Genomic DNA, 14,961 nt, shown 5'->3' with positions numbered 1-14,961 from the left:
AGAGGAGGGATATTTTTTTTTTTTTTCCCCTTCTTTCCCTCCACCCCCCCCTTCCTTCCCCAAACCGTCCGGCTCGCCCATGAGCCTTCTCGGGAGCTACCGGAAAAAGCCGGGTGGTGACGGCTATGAATCTTTGCAGCTGGTGGCCAGCAGCGCTGAGGGCGGCGGGGACAAGCCCGGGGCCAGCGCGGCGGGGGCGAGCGGCCGGAGCCCGGCGCGGCAGCACCCGCAGCCCCGCGCCGAGGGCGGCAGCACCATGGACAGCTCAGGTACGGGGGGGCGCCGCCGCGCGGGGGGGCTCTGCCCCGGGGGGGGGGGTGCGTGGCCGGGGGGAGCCCGTGGAACCGCGGACAACAGCGGCCCTTTGTCCGAGGGAGGGGGGTGAGGGACACCCAGGCGAGGCTGGGGGGAAGCGCCGCAGCAGCCGGCGGATCCTAAGTCTTGTTTTCAGCCCCCCCCCCCCCCCCCGGGGGGGGAAAGGTGGCTCTGATGCTCCAAGGATGGGGTGTTTGGGGAGCTTTCCCCGACGGAATTCCTCCCCGGAATCATTGTTACTGCTTTTCTAAAAAAGCACTCATCAAACTGAGTTGGATTAATTCTGGTAGGCGATGCACTGCATGCACCATTTCTTTTTTTTTTTTTTTTTTTTAATCAGGGAGTAGGGGACCAGATGGTCTTTATGGCTGGTAATGGGATAGAGAGCTCTTCACCTCTAAATCACAGGTCCAAATTTGCCTGGATAACCAGTAATCAGGAGTACTCATCTGATGGCTTTTAAGTGATCTCTCGAAACGGGCTCTGGTTCTGGTTGCTCGGATGTGCCCATCGCAACGAACATCTCCAGCCTTTGCAGAGAACTCCTAGAGATCAAACTTGTCCAGGGAAATACCCCGTTTAGTTGAGGGGGACCAGATGTGATGCCCTGATGTAACGGGGGCATCTTGCAGCAACACTGGTCCATGAAAGAAAGGGGTGGGCCCAAGACGGCAAGCACTTAAAATACATTACCTTTGTTTTAATGTGGTCACCTCGTCTGGAGGGGGAAAAACCCCTTAATGACCCACATCTGGACCTGGGGGGGAAGAAGAACCCCTAATGACATATGTCTGGACTTGGGTGGGGAGAGTCTTGCCTTGTTTTTTTTTTTTTTCTCATTTTCCCTGATGTAATAAGAGTCATGTTTTCCGCTTTCCCTTTGCCATTTGAATTTGCTTTTGAGAGTTCTTTTTGGGGTTGGCTTTGGTTTTTAACTTTTTTGTTTTTAACTCCTAGACTTTAGAAATATATTTGAATTTGCTGCTACAATAGCTCTGCTACAGTTGCTTGTAATCATAGTATGTGCCAGTAGATTCTTACTCACAGTAGGCTTCTGTGTTACGCTTATTTGGATCCTTACGTCGGCATCTGCTGAAGTGGTTAGATATTGCAGTCAGTTTAATATCTATCATTAAAGCAATTATCTGAATGAGTTTCCTAGAACTTTAAGATCCAAAGGCATTGGTGATGTGGAAGGCAGCATGCCCCTCCAGCCAGGTGTGGGAGCGTGCTGCGGCTCCTGTCAAGTCATGGCTTTTGTCTAGCGCCAGCTCGGTGCGTTATTTGAGTGTTGCTGTTGCAACCGTTCTGTTTCTTCAAGCCATTCGCCTCCCTGCCGAGCTGGGAGAAAAAAAAACCTGCTCACAGATAACTAGACAATACCTTCATTTACAGGTTTTGTGCCATGTTCAGCCATTTCGACAGTTCAGCTCCTCTGAAGGCGACGCAGAGCGTTAATTGTGTTAATGCCCTCTATCAGCTTCTAGGATGTTCTCCCCTTAAACACATGGGCTTGCTCAAGGGCTGCCTCTGGGATTTGGAAGCTAATGGTTAAGAGATCTGGGGTAACCAGAGTTTGCTTCCTTTAGTTCACTTTGCTGCTTTCCCTGCCTAAATTTTACAGGCTCTACAAACAATGACACACATGACACTTAAGCAGCAACAAACCTCAGGCCTTGATATGGCTCTTGAATTGAGTTTAGAGGATTAATTTTTTTAAAAAAAATACCTTTTCTATTTAATAAGGGCTTTTTGGAGTGTGTTTCTAAATCTTCACAGGAAATTAAACCAAGCTGCATTGAGTGTGATTCTCTGTTCTAAACCTGAAGTCCATACTTGTACGCGCCTTGTTCATTCGAACACTTTATGCCTAATTTTTATCAGCTTGTTGTAAAGACATTTTTCTTTGACAAGTATGAAGTTATAAAATGACTTTAAAGAACCATATCCACCCCTCAGGTGTGCTTGTGATTTCTAGTGATTCGGTAATTGATGCTGCTCATGAATTGTGGGATGTGATTTATCTTTAACGCAGTGTGAAGATGGATGGGGGGGAGGGAATTAGGGAGCGGTGTGAGAGAACGACGGGCAAATAAGGTGGCTGAGGTTTTGGCTTGTTAGGAGCAGGCCAAAAATCACCACCCACCTTCTCTGGTTTGTTTTTTTAAATAGAGAATATATTCATACTGTAAATACTTGTGACTCCTCCCACTAATGATACCAAAGTCTAAATTCCCAGGATGGGCAGTGGTAGAGCATACTCTAGTTGGGAGAAGAGACCCAAATTTTTCAGGAAGGAGAAGGGTGAGATAAATTGGGGGTGCAAGAGAGGTGTGGTGCTGGGTTTTGGCGGGGCAGGGAAGCCTCTCTTCTGCAAATTAGGTGGGAGACCCCACAGGTGAAATCCTTGAGGTGCCCTGCCCAAATCAGAGCTCGTTATGTACTTCCCATGTGCCTGACCTTCATTACATTTCAGTTTTTCTTTTTTTTTTTTTTTTTTTTCCTTCTGGTTTTAAATAATGGTTTCATGTGTGGCGGAGCAGCTGCTGCCTGAGTTATCAAAATGGCTGTTTGCAGTTGCGGAGTGAAAGAGAGCTGAGGTACAACTCCGTGTCACCAGGCAATGTGGGACACTCGGCGCAGCGCCTCGGTTTGTCTGTCTGTCTGGTTATCGCTGTGCTCGAGCTGAACATCTCCGGGTGCAGAGAAAAAGCATCTTCGATGAAGTTAAGTAGTTGGAGAATTGAACCTTCCTCTTCTCATCTCTCCCCACATCTCTTAATATGCACTGGGGCAGTGAACTTTGGGCAGAGAAAAATGGCCTTGGCTCTCTGGAAGACGTGTGTAGGTTAACACAAAGCAATTATAGAAGGTAGATGGGTGAGGATTTGGGCTGAAGGCAAAGTGCTGGCAATTCTGGGGCAAATTGCTGTTGGTTTAGCTAGTGTGGCTGTATTTGTTATTGCTGCGATGGCACTAACTTGCATGAGTTGAGAAAGTGGGCCCCTCATGGGTTTTTCTATAATTTTTTAAAAACTAATTCAAAGTATCATCTCTTAATGCGGGCTTGCAATCTCATAAGCACCTAGCAATGAAAAAATAATCAGTGGTTACAGCTTTGCTGTAACTTCCGCATACTTATGATTATTGGCTTAGTATTTTTTTGGACTGGTATTGCTTAATGTTAAAAGAAAAAAAAAAAAAGCCAGGACCCAAGAGTGTGTGTGGGCAGGAGATGCTGTTGGAAGGCAGGATCTGATGGTGGCTGGAAAGGGGCTCCTGGGGGGGGGCCCTTTGACCCTCCTGTGTCTCTGTGCCAGCATGCTGGGGGTGCAGGGTCTGGCCAGGCTGTGTCCGATATTTTTTATCCGATTATTTCCAGCCTGGGAAAATAAGATTTTCATTGTCCCTGGGACTGGTAAATGCTTCTTGGTTCAGGTCGTTAGAAATTCTTTTGCTGTTATTCATGCGACGCGGAGGAGAGCTGACGTGAGTTGTTTAACTCAAGTAGTGACAATTTAAGTTGCTCAAAGTATAACCTGGGGGACCTGTGTGCTCACAGGCAGCATAAACAGAAACTCCTGCCCACGGTGATGTTGAGCACCTTCCTGTTAGGCTTGGGTTTAGCTCAAAGGAGCCAAGAGCAGAAACTTATTTCAGGTAGGGCGGCCGTATCAGTCACTGCTGGTATCTGACGATGGTTGTGTCGTGACCTTGTCTTTGGTTGCTTTAAACTTTGCCAGACTTAAACCGGTCAGAATGAAATATTGGTCAGCGTGTGGTTTAAATCTCAGATTTAAATCTCGCAGAATGGCCTGTTCATACAAGGTTATGCTTAAATTCTGCAGCGCCTCAGGTGGGCATTAAAGCCCTGTGCAACGCCAGCACATGCCCTTAACTGCTGAACGTTCAGCTCCTGGTGCAATGGATTAAACAGCTCCTGTAGAATATGCTAGATGCCAAATAGTAAAGTGATCAGAGTGCCTAACTCTAAAGGGACCCACATGTTACTGCCAGTTCCTCCAGAAAGTGTGCTGGACTTGGGTTGGGAGTTTGAGGGTGGAGGGAAGGGGAGACAATGGGAGACTTGAGCTGAAGCTGGCAGGACACAAAACACCGCCGGTTCAAAAAACAAAATTCCAAGCAGAGCATCTGTGCAGTCTCCTTTTGTCTCTTTATTTTTAAGTCTCTGAAAATGCTCATAAGATGAGAAGCAGGCAGTGAAGAAGCAATTTATTTAGGTTTTTGCTGTGGCATTCAATAATGCTTTCTTAGCAGCTGGCTGAGCATTGAAAGAAGAAGTGGTTCTAGGAAAGAAAAGTAACAAAGATACATGTTGCAAAGGGAGAAAACTCTTTTTCTGTGCTCCTCTGTGGTGTTTATAAACTAGCTCCTCTACAAAATAGCTTTCAAACACTCAGGGGATCGTCTTGCTTGTGCTATGTCCTTTTCTTTTGCAGTTACTCTGCCTGAGGAAGCATTTTAAATAAATTACAAGTGTTGAAGTTGAGATTTCTTGAACTGTTTTACACTTGCAAACATAATCTCTTGTACTCTGGTGATTCCTTTTCACTGAGTCAGAAGAGAGACATCTCCATGTCACTGGCAGTGGGACAAAGACCGCCGCTGACAATGTTGTCTTGTTTTCTCTTCTAACTGCATTTTCAAACGGGGAGGTTCGGTTTAATAACTCTTTTGTTTGGTTGGTGTTTTTTGGACACTTGAATGATTCGGTGTTGGCAGTAGTGCTTTTCTTTTTTTTTCTTGTTTTGACAAGGAGGAGAGGCAGAGAGAATGTCAATCAACTTTAAAGACCAATTTTCATGGTTTGTGCTAGTAGTTCAGTATGCCGGCCTCACATGCATTTTGTTCACTGTAGTATGAGCTTCATAAGGGAAAATATATAACAAATGAAACAAATTTGGCACATTACGGGTTTGATTTCCCCCCCCCCCCTCCATCACTACTCCCCTAAAAAAGGAAGCAAACCCCCCTCTTTGTGGAAATCCCCCGTATTGCTTAGTTGATGGTGCAAGTAGCATTCTTTAGTTACTATTTCTCAAGCGAAAGCAGAAATATCTTAATTCTTCAAATTTCCATGAAGTTTACATTAAGGCAGTCTCAAATGAACCTTCAAATATAAAGCCTTGGGCTCATATGATAATAATTCCAGCATTTTATCACAGACCAGAGTTAAAGAGAAGTTCTTGAGCTTTACCCTACGGTGGCTCGGAGTGCTTCCCAGGGGAGGTCAGGGACCCTGCTCCAGCCCACAGGGAACTGAGGCGCAGAAAGGGACCCTGACTTCTTGTGGGAGCTTTTCCTGCAGCCGGAGCAGTACTCGAGGAGGGAGGCAGCGCTGCCTGCCTGGATGCGTGATGCCCAACAGCAGCAGAAACGCACAGAAATCTCCCTGTGTTGTGCTGGCGATTCCTTCAGGTTTGAACCCAAATCTATTCCTTTTCAAAGCATCGAGCTGCTCGGTCCCTCCTGTCTCCTCTCCTTCTTCCCAATGTCTCCAGTATGTGAGCCCTTTGTAAGCTTATAATGGCTGTATTTTCCCAGCCTAACTTCCTCTGAAAAGGATGCTCATAGCTTTTGGGAGTGAGAATAACCTGGGGTCACCTTTCTGTTAGAGGTAGAGCTGCCAAGAAATTCTTGGGCACGTAGTAATGCAACTTTGGGCCTTGAGGCAGTTTCTACCTACTCCAGGCAAAAGGTCTGGATGGGTGCAGTACCAGGTAACTGCTGGAAAGTCGCAGTTAAAAAAAAACAAACACAAAGAAACAAACAAAAAACCCCCCCAAACAACAAAACAACCCCCCCAGTTGCTCCCTCACTTGAATAAATTATTGAAGATGTCTTAATGCTCGGGATGTCTGTGCTGAGCCCTCCGTGCACCGAACTGGTCCTTAGGATGGAGGGGGCAGAGAGCGACTGGGGAGCAGTGGTTTTGGTGGCTGCCTGGCCCTGCCTCCTGCAAGCAGAAAACTCTTTCTGTGCTCCCCTCCTGTACCCCAGCCTCTCCCAACTTCGCCTAGTATTGCTCGTGCGGTTGCAGTTTGTATTACTGCCTCTGTCTGTGTTTTATGCTAATTGCCTGCTTAGGAAAGAAATATTCTGGCTTTACCCCTGTGTTGGAGCTGGCTGGGTTCTGGGAGAGACTTGCTTCTGGTGAATCCAGCTTTCCCCTCCTGCTCAAGAACCCACTGAGTTTTGTCTTGAGCAGTCTCGTCGTTACTACGCTTACTGCAAAACAGCCAAACTGCGTGGGTTTGGGGGTGAGGGATAATTCTGGTTTATAATCTCGTGTGATTTGTGAGCTGATGAGCCCTTATCGTGCATTAAGCTCCCTGGCTCGTAGCGCTCCTCCCTCTGCTTCCCTATGCCCTTAGAGAGCCCAAACATCCTTATAGCCTGATCTCAGACTTCCCTTCGGCCACGCTGAAGTCGTTCCCATGGGCTTTAACCTCTTTTCTTGGGGATTACACTTGCTAAAGTGTCCTCCTGCTTGCACGCCTCCGCTATGTGTTCCATAGCATCAGGACGCGTGAAACCTGGATTTGAGGGTCTCGGTGATGGTGTTATCAAAGAGTAGGAGTCTGTTCTGCTGCTGTTGTCCTGCAGTTCTACTCTGCACATGTTTTCCTGTTTATTTTTACAGAAAAACACTTTAAGATATCTGTGCTCTGCCTTGTAGGGAATCTAACTCTACCAGGAATCTGGGACAGTGGTGGAGGAGGGGACAGATGAGACTGGTAGCAAAAAAAAGGGGGGCAAAAAATCAGTCTGCAAGGTCTGTGTGAGTCTGAGGAACGTCCCAAGTAATTTCTGCAGGTAGAAGCACTCCCCTTTCCTGAGAATGCCCTTTTACCACTGTTTTTTTTAGCTGCCTCTGTGCTGCTGATTTCTCCTCAGCCCCTGTGCAAACCACCAGTCAGTGCCTGTTAAAAAGCTGTTGTAATTATGACACTTGGGCTACGTCTGATCTAAGAGAGGATGTAAGGGCGTATAATAGCACAGATGTTTTAGAGTCTTTGCTTAAATGTGATAAAGCTCAGCTGTCCAGAAGAGAGCTGGAAGGAACAGTTAGGGAGAACTGGGCTTCAGGGCGCTCAGATTGCGCCCTTAAAATGTCATTGACAAATTAACAACTCGGTTCTAAATGCTGTTGATTATCACTGGACGCAAAGGAGCCACCCTGCCCCCAGATTTTCATTCTGAAATACCTGCCACCCTCCCCTTTGAAAGGGCAGCTTAAACTTTTCCAGTTGACGTCCACAAATTGATTTGCAATCCCCCGAAGAACGAAGTGTTGCGCATGGAAGATAAATTTGTGACATAAAATAATAAATTGCTGTGGGGTTTGGCAGGAGCTGGGGATGCTGGGGGTACCCAGCGACGTGAGCACTCTGCTCTGCCTGGGTGGGTTTGGCTGTCTGTCTGGTTTTTGCACACACATACCCCTCCATACGTCATGTCCCTATACGAGGATGCTCTAATAATGTGGCAGGAGCGCCTGCGCCAGGGCTGCTGCTCCTCCTCCCCTCTGCGTGGGCTCTCGATGCCAAGGTGAGGCCCGTAAATACGGTGATGGGGCCACAGCAGCCTGGCTTTACGGCCCTTAATACTGGTGTGAAATCACGTCCCACGTTACACAGGCTTTGCTGGCAGAGCGGCGTGTGGGAGGAACGTGAGCTGCGGCTGCTCCTCCGCTGCCTGGCGGGGCTGCTGGGGGGGGGGAGTAGAAGCACAAATAGTATCATTTTTTGCTGAGTGTTCCTTAAAAACAATTCGGGCTTTGTTGCTGAAGCCACAACAACAGCGGCTCAACTTCTTTCAGTTCGGGGACCTTTTAAAAAGGCCCTTTCTGCCAAGGCACAGAGCAGTCTCCACCACTCCCTTGCTCCCCTTTCACGCCATGCCCTGATAATAGTCGGGAGGAGGGGGGGGGAGAAAGATAAGCAAACAACCCCCTGCCCCAAAAATACTTTGTGAGGAGGGAGAAGGCTGCAGCGAGTAGCTAAAAACTTCCAGAAATGCAGAATTTGGGACAGCCATGCAGCAGCTAACAAGGTTTTTTCTCATCATAGTGTCAGGCTCTCACAGTACCATAGAAAGAGAATACAGAGGGGCATTTAGTACTCCCAAACTCACCTCTTTTTAGGGAGGGTGGGAGATGAAGGCTTTAATGCTTTTCCAGAGAAGAACCATAGCGAGGAACGGGGAAGGTTTAGCTCTTTGCTTGGTCCATCTGTAAAGAAAGCACGGGCAGTAGCTCTCCGAGCAAAACCAAAATAATTTGACATTGAAGATACTGTTACATATAGTCTGGGCAGACTGAGGTAAACCTGCTTCCTTTCTTATGGTTTCATGTCTGCTTTTTGTCTGCCCTTTACAGGCAAAAAGGGTCTGTTTACTCCTCCTGAGTAACCTATGAAACGCAGTACTACGCTGCCGATCTTCAATTTCTAGATGTCTTGCTTTCACCTCCCTGCTCTCAAGCTAAGTACTGCTTCATCAGCATAAATATTCAGACTGGCGTGGTCTTAAATGCCTTTTAAATGTCGGCTCATTTCCCTCTTAATTCTCTGGAGAGCTGGAATTCATGCCCTGTGGTTTGCAGGGTTTGTGGGTTGCCTGGGGGGGCTGGTGACCAGGGACCCCCCATGCAGACAAGGACCACAATGTGCAGATCTTGCAGGAAAAGCTTCCAAATCGGGAATTTCTTGCTTGTCCCAGGCGGTGAGCATCAAATGGGGAATTTCTTGCTTGTCCCAGGCGGTGAGCATCTCCACCAGGTGGTGGGTGCGGTCCCCTCTGCTGCTGGCATTCCCATGGCCCCGTGAAGCCTCTGGCTGCAGATGGTGGTGACTGATGTGCCGGTGCCACAGGGTCACCCACAGGGTCACACCCGCTTCATTCACCCATTTCAGGCCCCAAACCCCAGCCTTTAAAACAAGACTGGGTTAAATGTCTTTGCTTTTGGCACTAGGCACAAACACTACTTGTGGGATTGCAGCAAGAGGTGTTGAGGCAATGTCCTTTGTGGGGGCACAGGAGAAGGGGGGTATTTCCCTTCTGAATGCAGTGACGTTTCTTCCTCTGTCTGTGTGCAGAAGATGAGTTCCCTAGTTTGGCTAATATACACACTTTGATGATTTTTCTCTGCTAGAGGAAGACAGATGACAGCAGGTCTCTTGACAGCATCAACGAGTATTGGTCTCCCCTTCAGCTCCCAACACCCCAAAGCTCTCCTGCTAAAGCACTTCACGTCTCTCTGGTGCAACGCCCGTGCTTCTGGCGAGCAGGTCATGGTGGGACAGCAGGGAGAGGAGCCGTGCTCAGCCTGTCCTGGACAGGAGGGCATCCTTCTGAGCTTCCCTGGTGATCGTGGCCTTCGCCGCCGAGGCTGCGCGCTCGCTGCGGTGGGACGTGTCTGCAGGGACGCAGCGTTTGCTGCGCTGTCTCGGCAATCTCTCTGCCTGGGGAGAAGTTCTCCTCTTGCACTGCGCATCCTTCTCCTGATACTCTGTAAAATTAGCTAGTGAGCAAGGAGAGAGCTTAAGCGCTTTAATTAAGACTTCTATGCTCTCCAGCTCCCATGCTGTACAGCGCAAGGCTGGTGCTGCTAGCAGAGGCTCCTGCCCAGAGAAATCACAGAATCACTCAGGTTGGACAAGACCCTTGGGATCATCAAGTTCAACCTTCAGCCCCACTCTGTCCCCTACCCCATATTCCCCACAGCTCATCCCAACGGCCCCTAAACACCCCCAGGGATGGGGACTCCCCCCTCCCTGGGCGGCCTGTTCCACTCTTTAGGTGAAACATTTTTTCCTAAATGTCCAGCCTGAACCTCCCCTGCTGCAGTTTAATCCCACCCTTTGGCTGCTGATGAGAAAGGGCTGCGATAGGAACACTACTACAGGACGTATTTTAGTTTGGTAAGGGGTTGTAGTAGGTTGTTGCTTTATCTGGTGGCTGCTGGAGTTTTATTCTGAAGGCAGAATAGTCTCTTCTTGGAGCAGGTGTTAACTCAGAGCGAGTATCTTCAGCCGGAGCAAATACAAACTTCAACTTGTCAACTGAAGGGATGAAGTTATCTCTGTTCCACGCTGCTCCGTTGCCTTGGAGCGCTTCAGTGAGATCATCGTGGCCATCACTAAGACGAGCCATCCCATGCATCTCGGGCACGCTTTGCAGGGCACACACACCAGTAAAACCACGGCATTAAAAGTTCCTTTATCAGGGAATAAAAAGGCTGCCGTGAGCAAGCGATCCCTCTGAAACCTCTGCTACAAATACAGGTCAGAAGCGTCTCTCCGCAGCGCACTAAGCCTTTCGGGGAATATCCGATAACTGGGTTAATAAAGAGTTCTTGCTGTGTAAGGAACACGATGCATCTCATCGACATCGAGGCTCATTCTCCACAACGAGACTTCTAGACAGCAGCTCCGGCCGCTGGTCAGTGTCACCTGAACTGCTTTGTGACAACGTGCTGAAAACTGGGACCGCAGCTCCTGCTGGCAGGCTCCTGCGATGCTCACTCACGGCAAACTATTTCTGTGCAGACAAGCTTGCGAGCTCCTGTTTCTGCTGTAGCAGAAGATGCTTTTGGAGCTTGTGTGGGGTCTGTGAGTGTTAATTTTGGCTTTGGCTGCAGCATAAGCAAATGTGCGCATGGGATGGGGTTCCTGGTGGGATGGAGGGAGGGAAGGGGCTGTCGTCTGCCTCGGGCACTTCACTGGGGTACAAAATGGGCCCTTTGCCTTTGTGTTAAGGGAGAGAACCGTTTCTTGCTCCTGAATTACCCACCCGACTCTGGTAGGAAGATCTTTCTGAGAAGGGAAATGCCATTATGCTGCTGACTCAATATCACCTTATCTGCCAGGGGAAACCAGGGAACCCTCCTTCTGCCAGGCTCCGAGACAGAGCCACGACGGGCTCATCCCTTCAGACTCAACAAGTGTCCTTGGTCCTCCTTCTCCCACAGGTCACTGTCCTCTGCAGGTTGGCCAGTGGGCTTGAGGGAAAACTCAACTGTTCTTTTATCAGGACTTAGATGCTCAAGAAAAGAAAATCTATGGAGACAGCTGTCTCTGAGCCTGGGTCAGGGACGTGCAGTGCAGCGGTAGGTGATGCCCAGCGAGGTGGCCGATGTCCACAGGAGACACATGGGACATGTGGGGCTCAGCCCTCCCTGTCCTGGTGCCCCTCTCTAGTGGCTGTTGCACGTGGCCCAGGGAACGGCAGCCATCCTCTGCACCAGCTCCGAAGGCCTCCATTTACCAGAAGGACTTTGCACAGGAATATTTTATTCAGCAAAAAATGCAGGGGCAGGCTACCTTCTTATTTTAATCAATTTTTTTTTTTTTGGACTGCTCTTGTGGGTTTCTGTGTATATTGTCAGGCTCGTGTGTTAATGCATTAACCCCTTCTGCTCCTTTATATGTCTTTATGCTTTGTTGGAGACGCTGCCTAGCAGAGGAGCCTTTGAATGTATTAATTTTGTTCTATGAACAGTCTGTGGAGGAGACTAGTATCATTCCTAGTAACAGAGAAAGACTGTCTCTGCCAGTGCTGAGGATGTTGCCCTCATCCAGTGACTAAAAGATACCCGAGCAAATTACTGCACCTGGTATAGTACTAAGACCCGCTATGTCGTAAGCTTCCTCAGCAGTTTCACAGTAGCCAGGTAATACTTGCCTCATGTTAAATTTTAAATACTAGTTTTGTGCTCTTGGTTAAGTAGTACCAGCTTGCATTTTTTCATTGGCCATCTTTTCTGTCTCTTTGTTTCAGTGTACGTAGTGAACTTGGAATTAACTGCTGTTGCTTCTTTTAGAAATATAGTGAAATTCTCATTATCTCTCTGTTTCTCTCCTTCTCTCTCCTTTTTTTTTTTTTTCCCCCTTAGGGTTGATTTCTAAAGATTCTAGGATTTCCATACTCTTTGGAGCCTTTCTGTTGCTCTCCTACAGCATTTCCAACTGTAAAAATTTGTCCAGTACCATTGACCCTCTGATCCCTTTGCCCCCCTTTCCCTGTTCCAAGTTACCACCTGTCTGCTTTCCTTTCTTTTAGAAGTTGACCTGCAGAACTGGAAGTACCTTTTGAGTTTTACCTCCTCCTTCCACCCCTGGCTCTTCTAGCATACAGTAATCCAAAAGCAAAGTTTTTGAAGAGAGATCAAACACTGATTCCATACTTGGAAGCCAATGAGCTACTTTGATATTTTTTTTTCTTTTTCTTTTTTTTGGATCGTACTCGAAGTAGATACTTGCAAGTGGTTTGGCAAAAGAACAATTCCTGTGCCTTGAGAAGGCATCTTCTGTTCTGAAGTTGGCAGACTGCGGAGGAGAAGAGATGGCCTCTTATTTTACTGGTCTAGCACATGGATCACGTTCATGTGGATCGTGACCACATCAGAGTGCATTAAGCACCCTCTGTGCATCGGGGAATAAATAGCATTGCTTTACCAATAGAGTCTCCAGTTTAAAGATATATATTGTATTTACTGATAGCTCACTCCAGGTTTGAAAGAGTGAATGCCATTTAAATGGGTTTAGTAATCTACAGAGTAAATCAGTAGGGGCTGGTTTAGATGTAGGGTTTTTTTTCATGTTTCTTAATAGCCTGAATGCCTCTAGAATATTTCTTCTGATAATTATGGTTATGTGAGCAATATTTGAGTTGCATATATCTAACAGCACCTCACGGATGTGCTATGGAGCCAGAGAAGTGATAACTGGAAGCTCTCTTTGTAAAATTTATAACGAGCACTGGCAATGCCACAAGCCTGCCTTAACCATGATGAATCTTCCCCGTTTCTGGGTGCCGGGGTATTTAATAATGACCAGCATGTTTATTTTACAAAGGAGCTGTCCCATGGCCCTACAGCGGGACAAATGTTCTCAAGACTATCCGTGTGCTCTGGAAAAGGCAACTCTTAGTGGATGCCACCTCGATTACAAGACTACCTGAGAGTGTGGCTTGTGTTTACATAGGCTGCTTGTTGCTTAATTTGCCGTGCTAGAGGATCTAGGTCTTCTGACTAATTTGACATCATGAGGTAACAAATGTATAATTACCGTAGTTAAAGTTTGCTAAGATCAAAATAGTTGAGGCCTAGTGAACAGAAAGCAATTTTTAAGTAGTCAAGAGCTTAATTCGTAGTTAATAAGCAGGTAAAATATCATTTTACTAGGTTTGTGTCCAACAATTCTGCAGTAAAACCATGTTTACTCAAGACTACACCCAATTTATCATACTTCTGCTTTTCTGAGAATGATGCTATTAACACAGCACTGCTATAATAAGGCTGCAACAAATTGGTTCTTGGAAGTGGACAAGTGGACAAGTAAGACAGTGGAATAGTTATTCTATTCTAACTGCCAAATGCAAACGCTTGAGGTGCAAAGCCATATCACAGTCCGTCAAAATAACGCTTTAAATGCCTCTTGCTTTATGTTAGTCTCCTATTGTGCTGTTTCAAGCTGTGAAGGAAAAGCCTACCAAGGAAGTCAGCCCTGCCCTGCTTTAGCCTTAGCAATGTGCTGAGTCCTCTGCTAAGGCTGCAAACATACAAATATCCAAAAAAGGTTCTCATTCTCAGCTGGAAAGTTTAATTCCTGAACTTTCTTCTTTTTTTTTTTTTTTACCAAAACCCAAATTTTTATCTTCTTCCACTCAAGCAAATCTAACTTGACTCTTAAGTGACATAAAATCACTCCGACTTCTTCTATATCCATGGAAATGGGTAGCTGTAAGACAATCTTCGTAAGTCACCTAGCTGCAAACCGTTGGCCATGACAGGCTGAAGAGCTGCTGTATATCCTAGTGCCTTTTTCTTACCCCCATGGAGGTGACTGTTGATTTGGTCTTGGTTAGGACCAGCAAATCAGCTGCACGCCGTAGAGCTGGTCTTGCTTTGGGTTGGGTTGAGAGGTGAGGGAGCTCGTCTGGTGGTTGTCCATACTGTACTGATGCTACACAGCCAACCTGCACACAACGCTGAGTGTTGGTGACGGTTGCTGAGACCAGCTGGCAGGAATGTGCCATGTCTCATCTCTGGAAAATCATGACTTCAAGAAGTAAAACGATTTTTGCTCTACGTTTGACGTGCAGCAGCACAGGCGAATGCGTTCGGTCTGAATGGAGCCGTGGGTTTGTGGCTCTGTGGATTTGCTCCAAATAAGTGATGCTGGCTTTGGTTTTGTTGTATTTGAAGGTGCCTCATCACCAGACATGGAGTCCAGCTATGGGGGAGGCTTGCTAGATATGGTGAAAGGAGGAGCAGGGAGACTCTTCAGCAATTTGAAGGATAACCTGAAGGATACTCTGAAAGATACATCTTCAAAGGTCATGCAGTCTGTTGCCAGGTACAGTACAGCTGAAGCTGCCTAACGCAGGTAAAATCATTAGCTGCTAAGTGCCAGTCTGAGCTGCCATCTTAATTAGCACAGCACAACTTCCAGCTAACCTAATGAAGGAAGGAGATGAAAATCACAAGTGACTTCTTTGATTCTGTCTCATAATTGGTATTTGGCCCCAAGGAACCAAAGTAAAAAAAATCTAAGCTTCATAGTAAGTGAGCATCAACATCCTGAAATCTGGAAAAGGCCCCCCAGTTGAAAGTGGAGCAGT

General features: G+C 47.2%; 1 protein-coding gene across 3 annotated transcripts in view; it reads left to right on the top strand.

Moving 5' to 3' along the window:
- Window positions 1-14,961, top strand: part of DNAJC6 (DnaJ heat shock protein family (Hsp40) member C6) — a 52,312-nt gene that overhangs the window by 11,754 nt on the left and 25,597 nt on the right. For 2 of the 3 annotated variants that reach the window (XM_074906030.1, XM_074906029.1), the window contains exons 1-2: window positions 65-269; window positions 14,546-14,696. In XM_074906030.1, the coding sequence (XP_074762131.1) occupies window positions 80-269; window positions 14,546-14,696 (341 nt within the window). In that variant the 5' untranslated portion in view covers window positions 65-79. Of the gene's footprint in view, window positions 1-64; window positions 270-14,545; window positions 14,697-14,961 lie in introns of those variants that run through there. The other variant, XM_074906031.1, reaches the window with a different exon arrangement.

Source organism: Athene noctua, chromosome 5 (assembly GCF_965140245.1).
Source record: "Athene noctua chromosome 5, bAthNoc1.hap1.1, whole genome shotgun sequence".
Classification (NCBI taxonomy): domain Eukaryota; kingdom Metazoa; phylum Chordata; class Aves; order Strigiformes; family Strigidae; genus Athene; species Athene noctua.
Note: the sequence above shows the minus strand (reverse complement) of the source record. Positions and strands in the feature narration are given on the sequence as shown.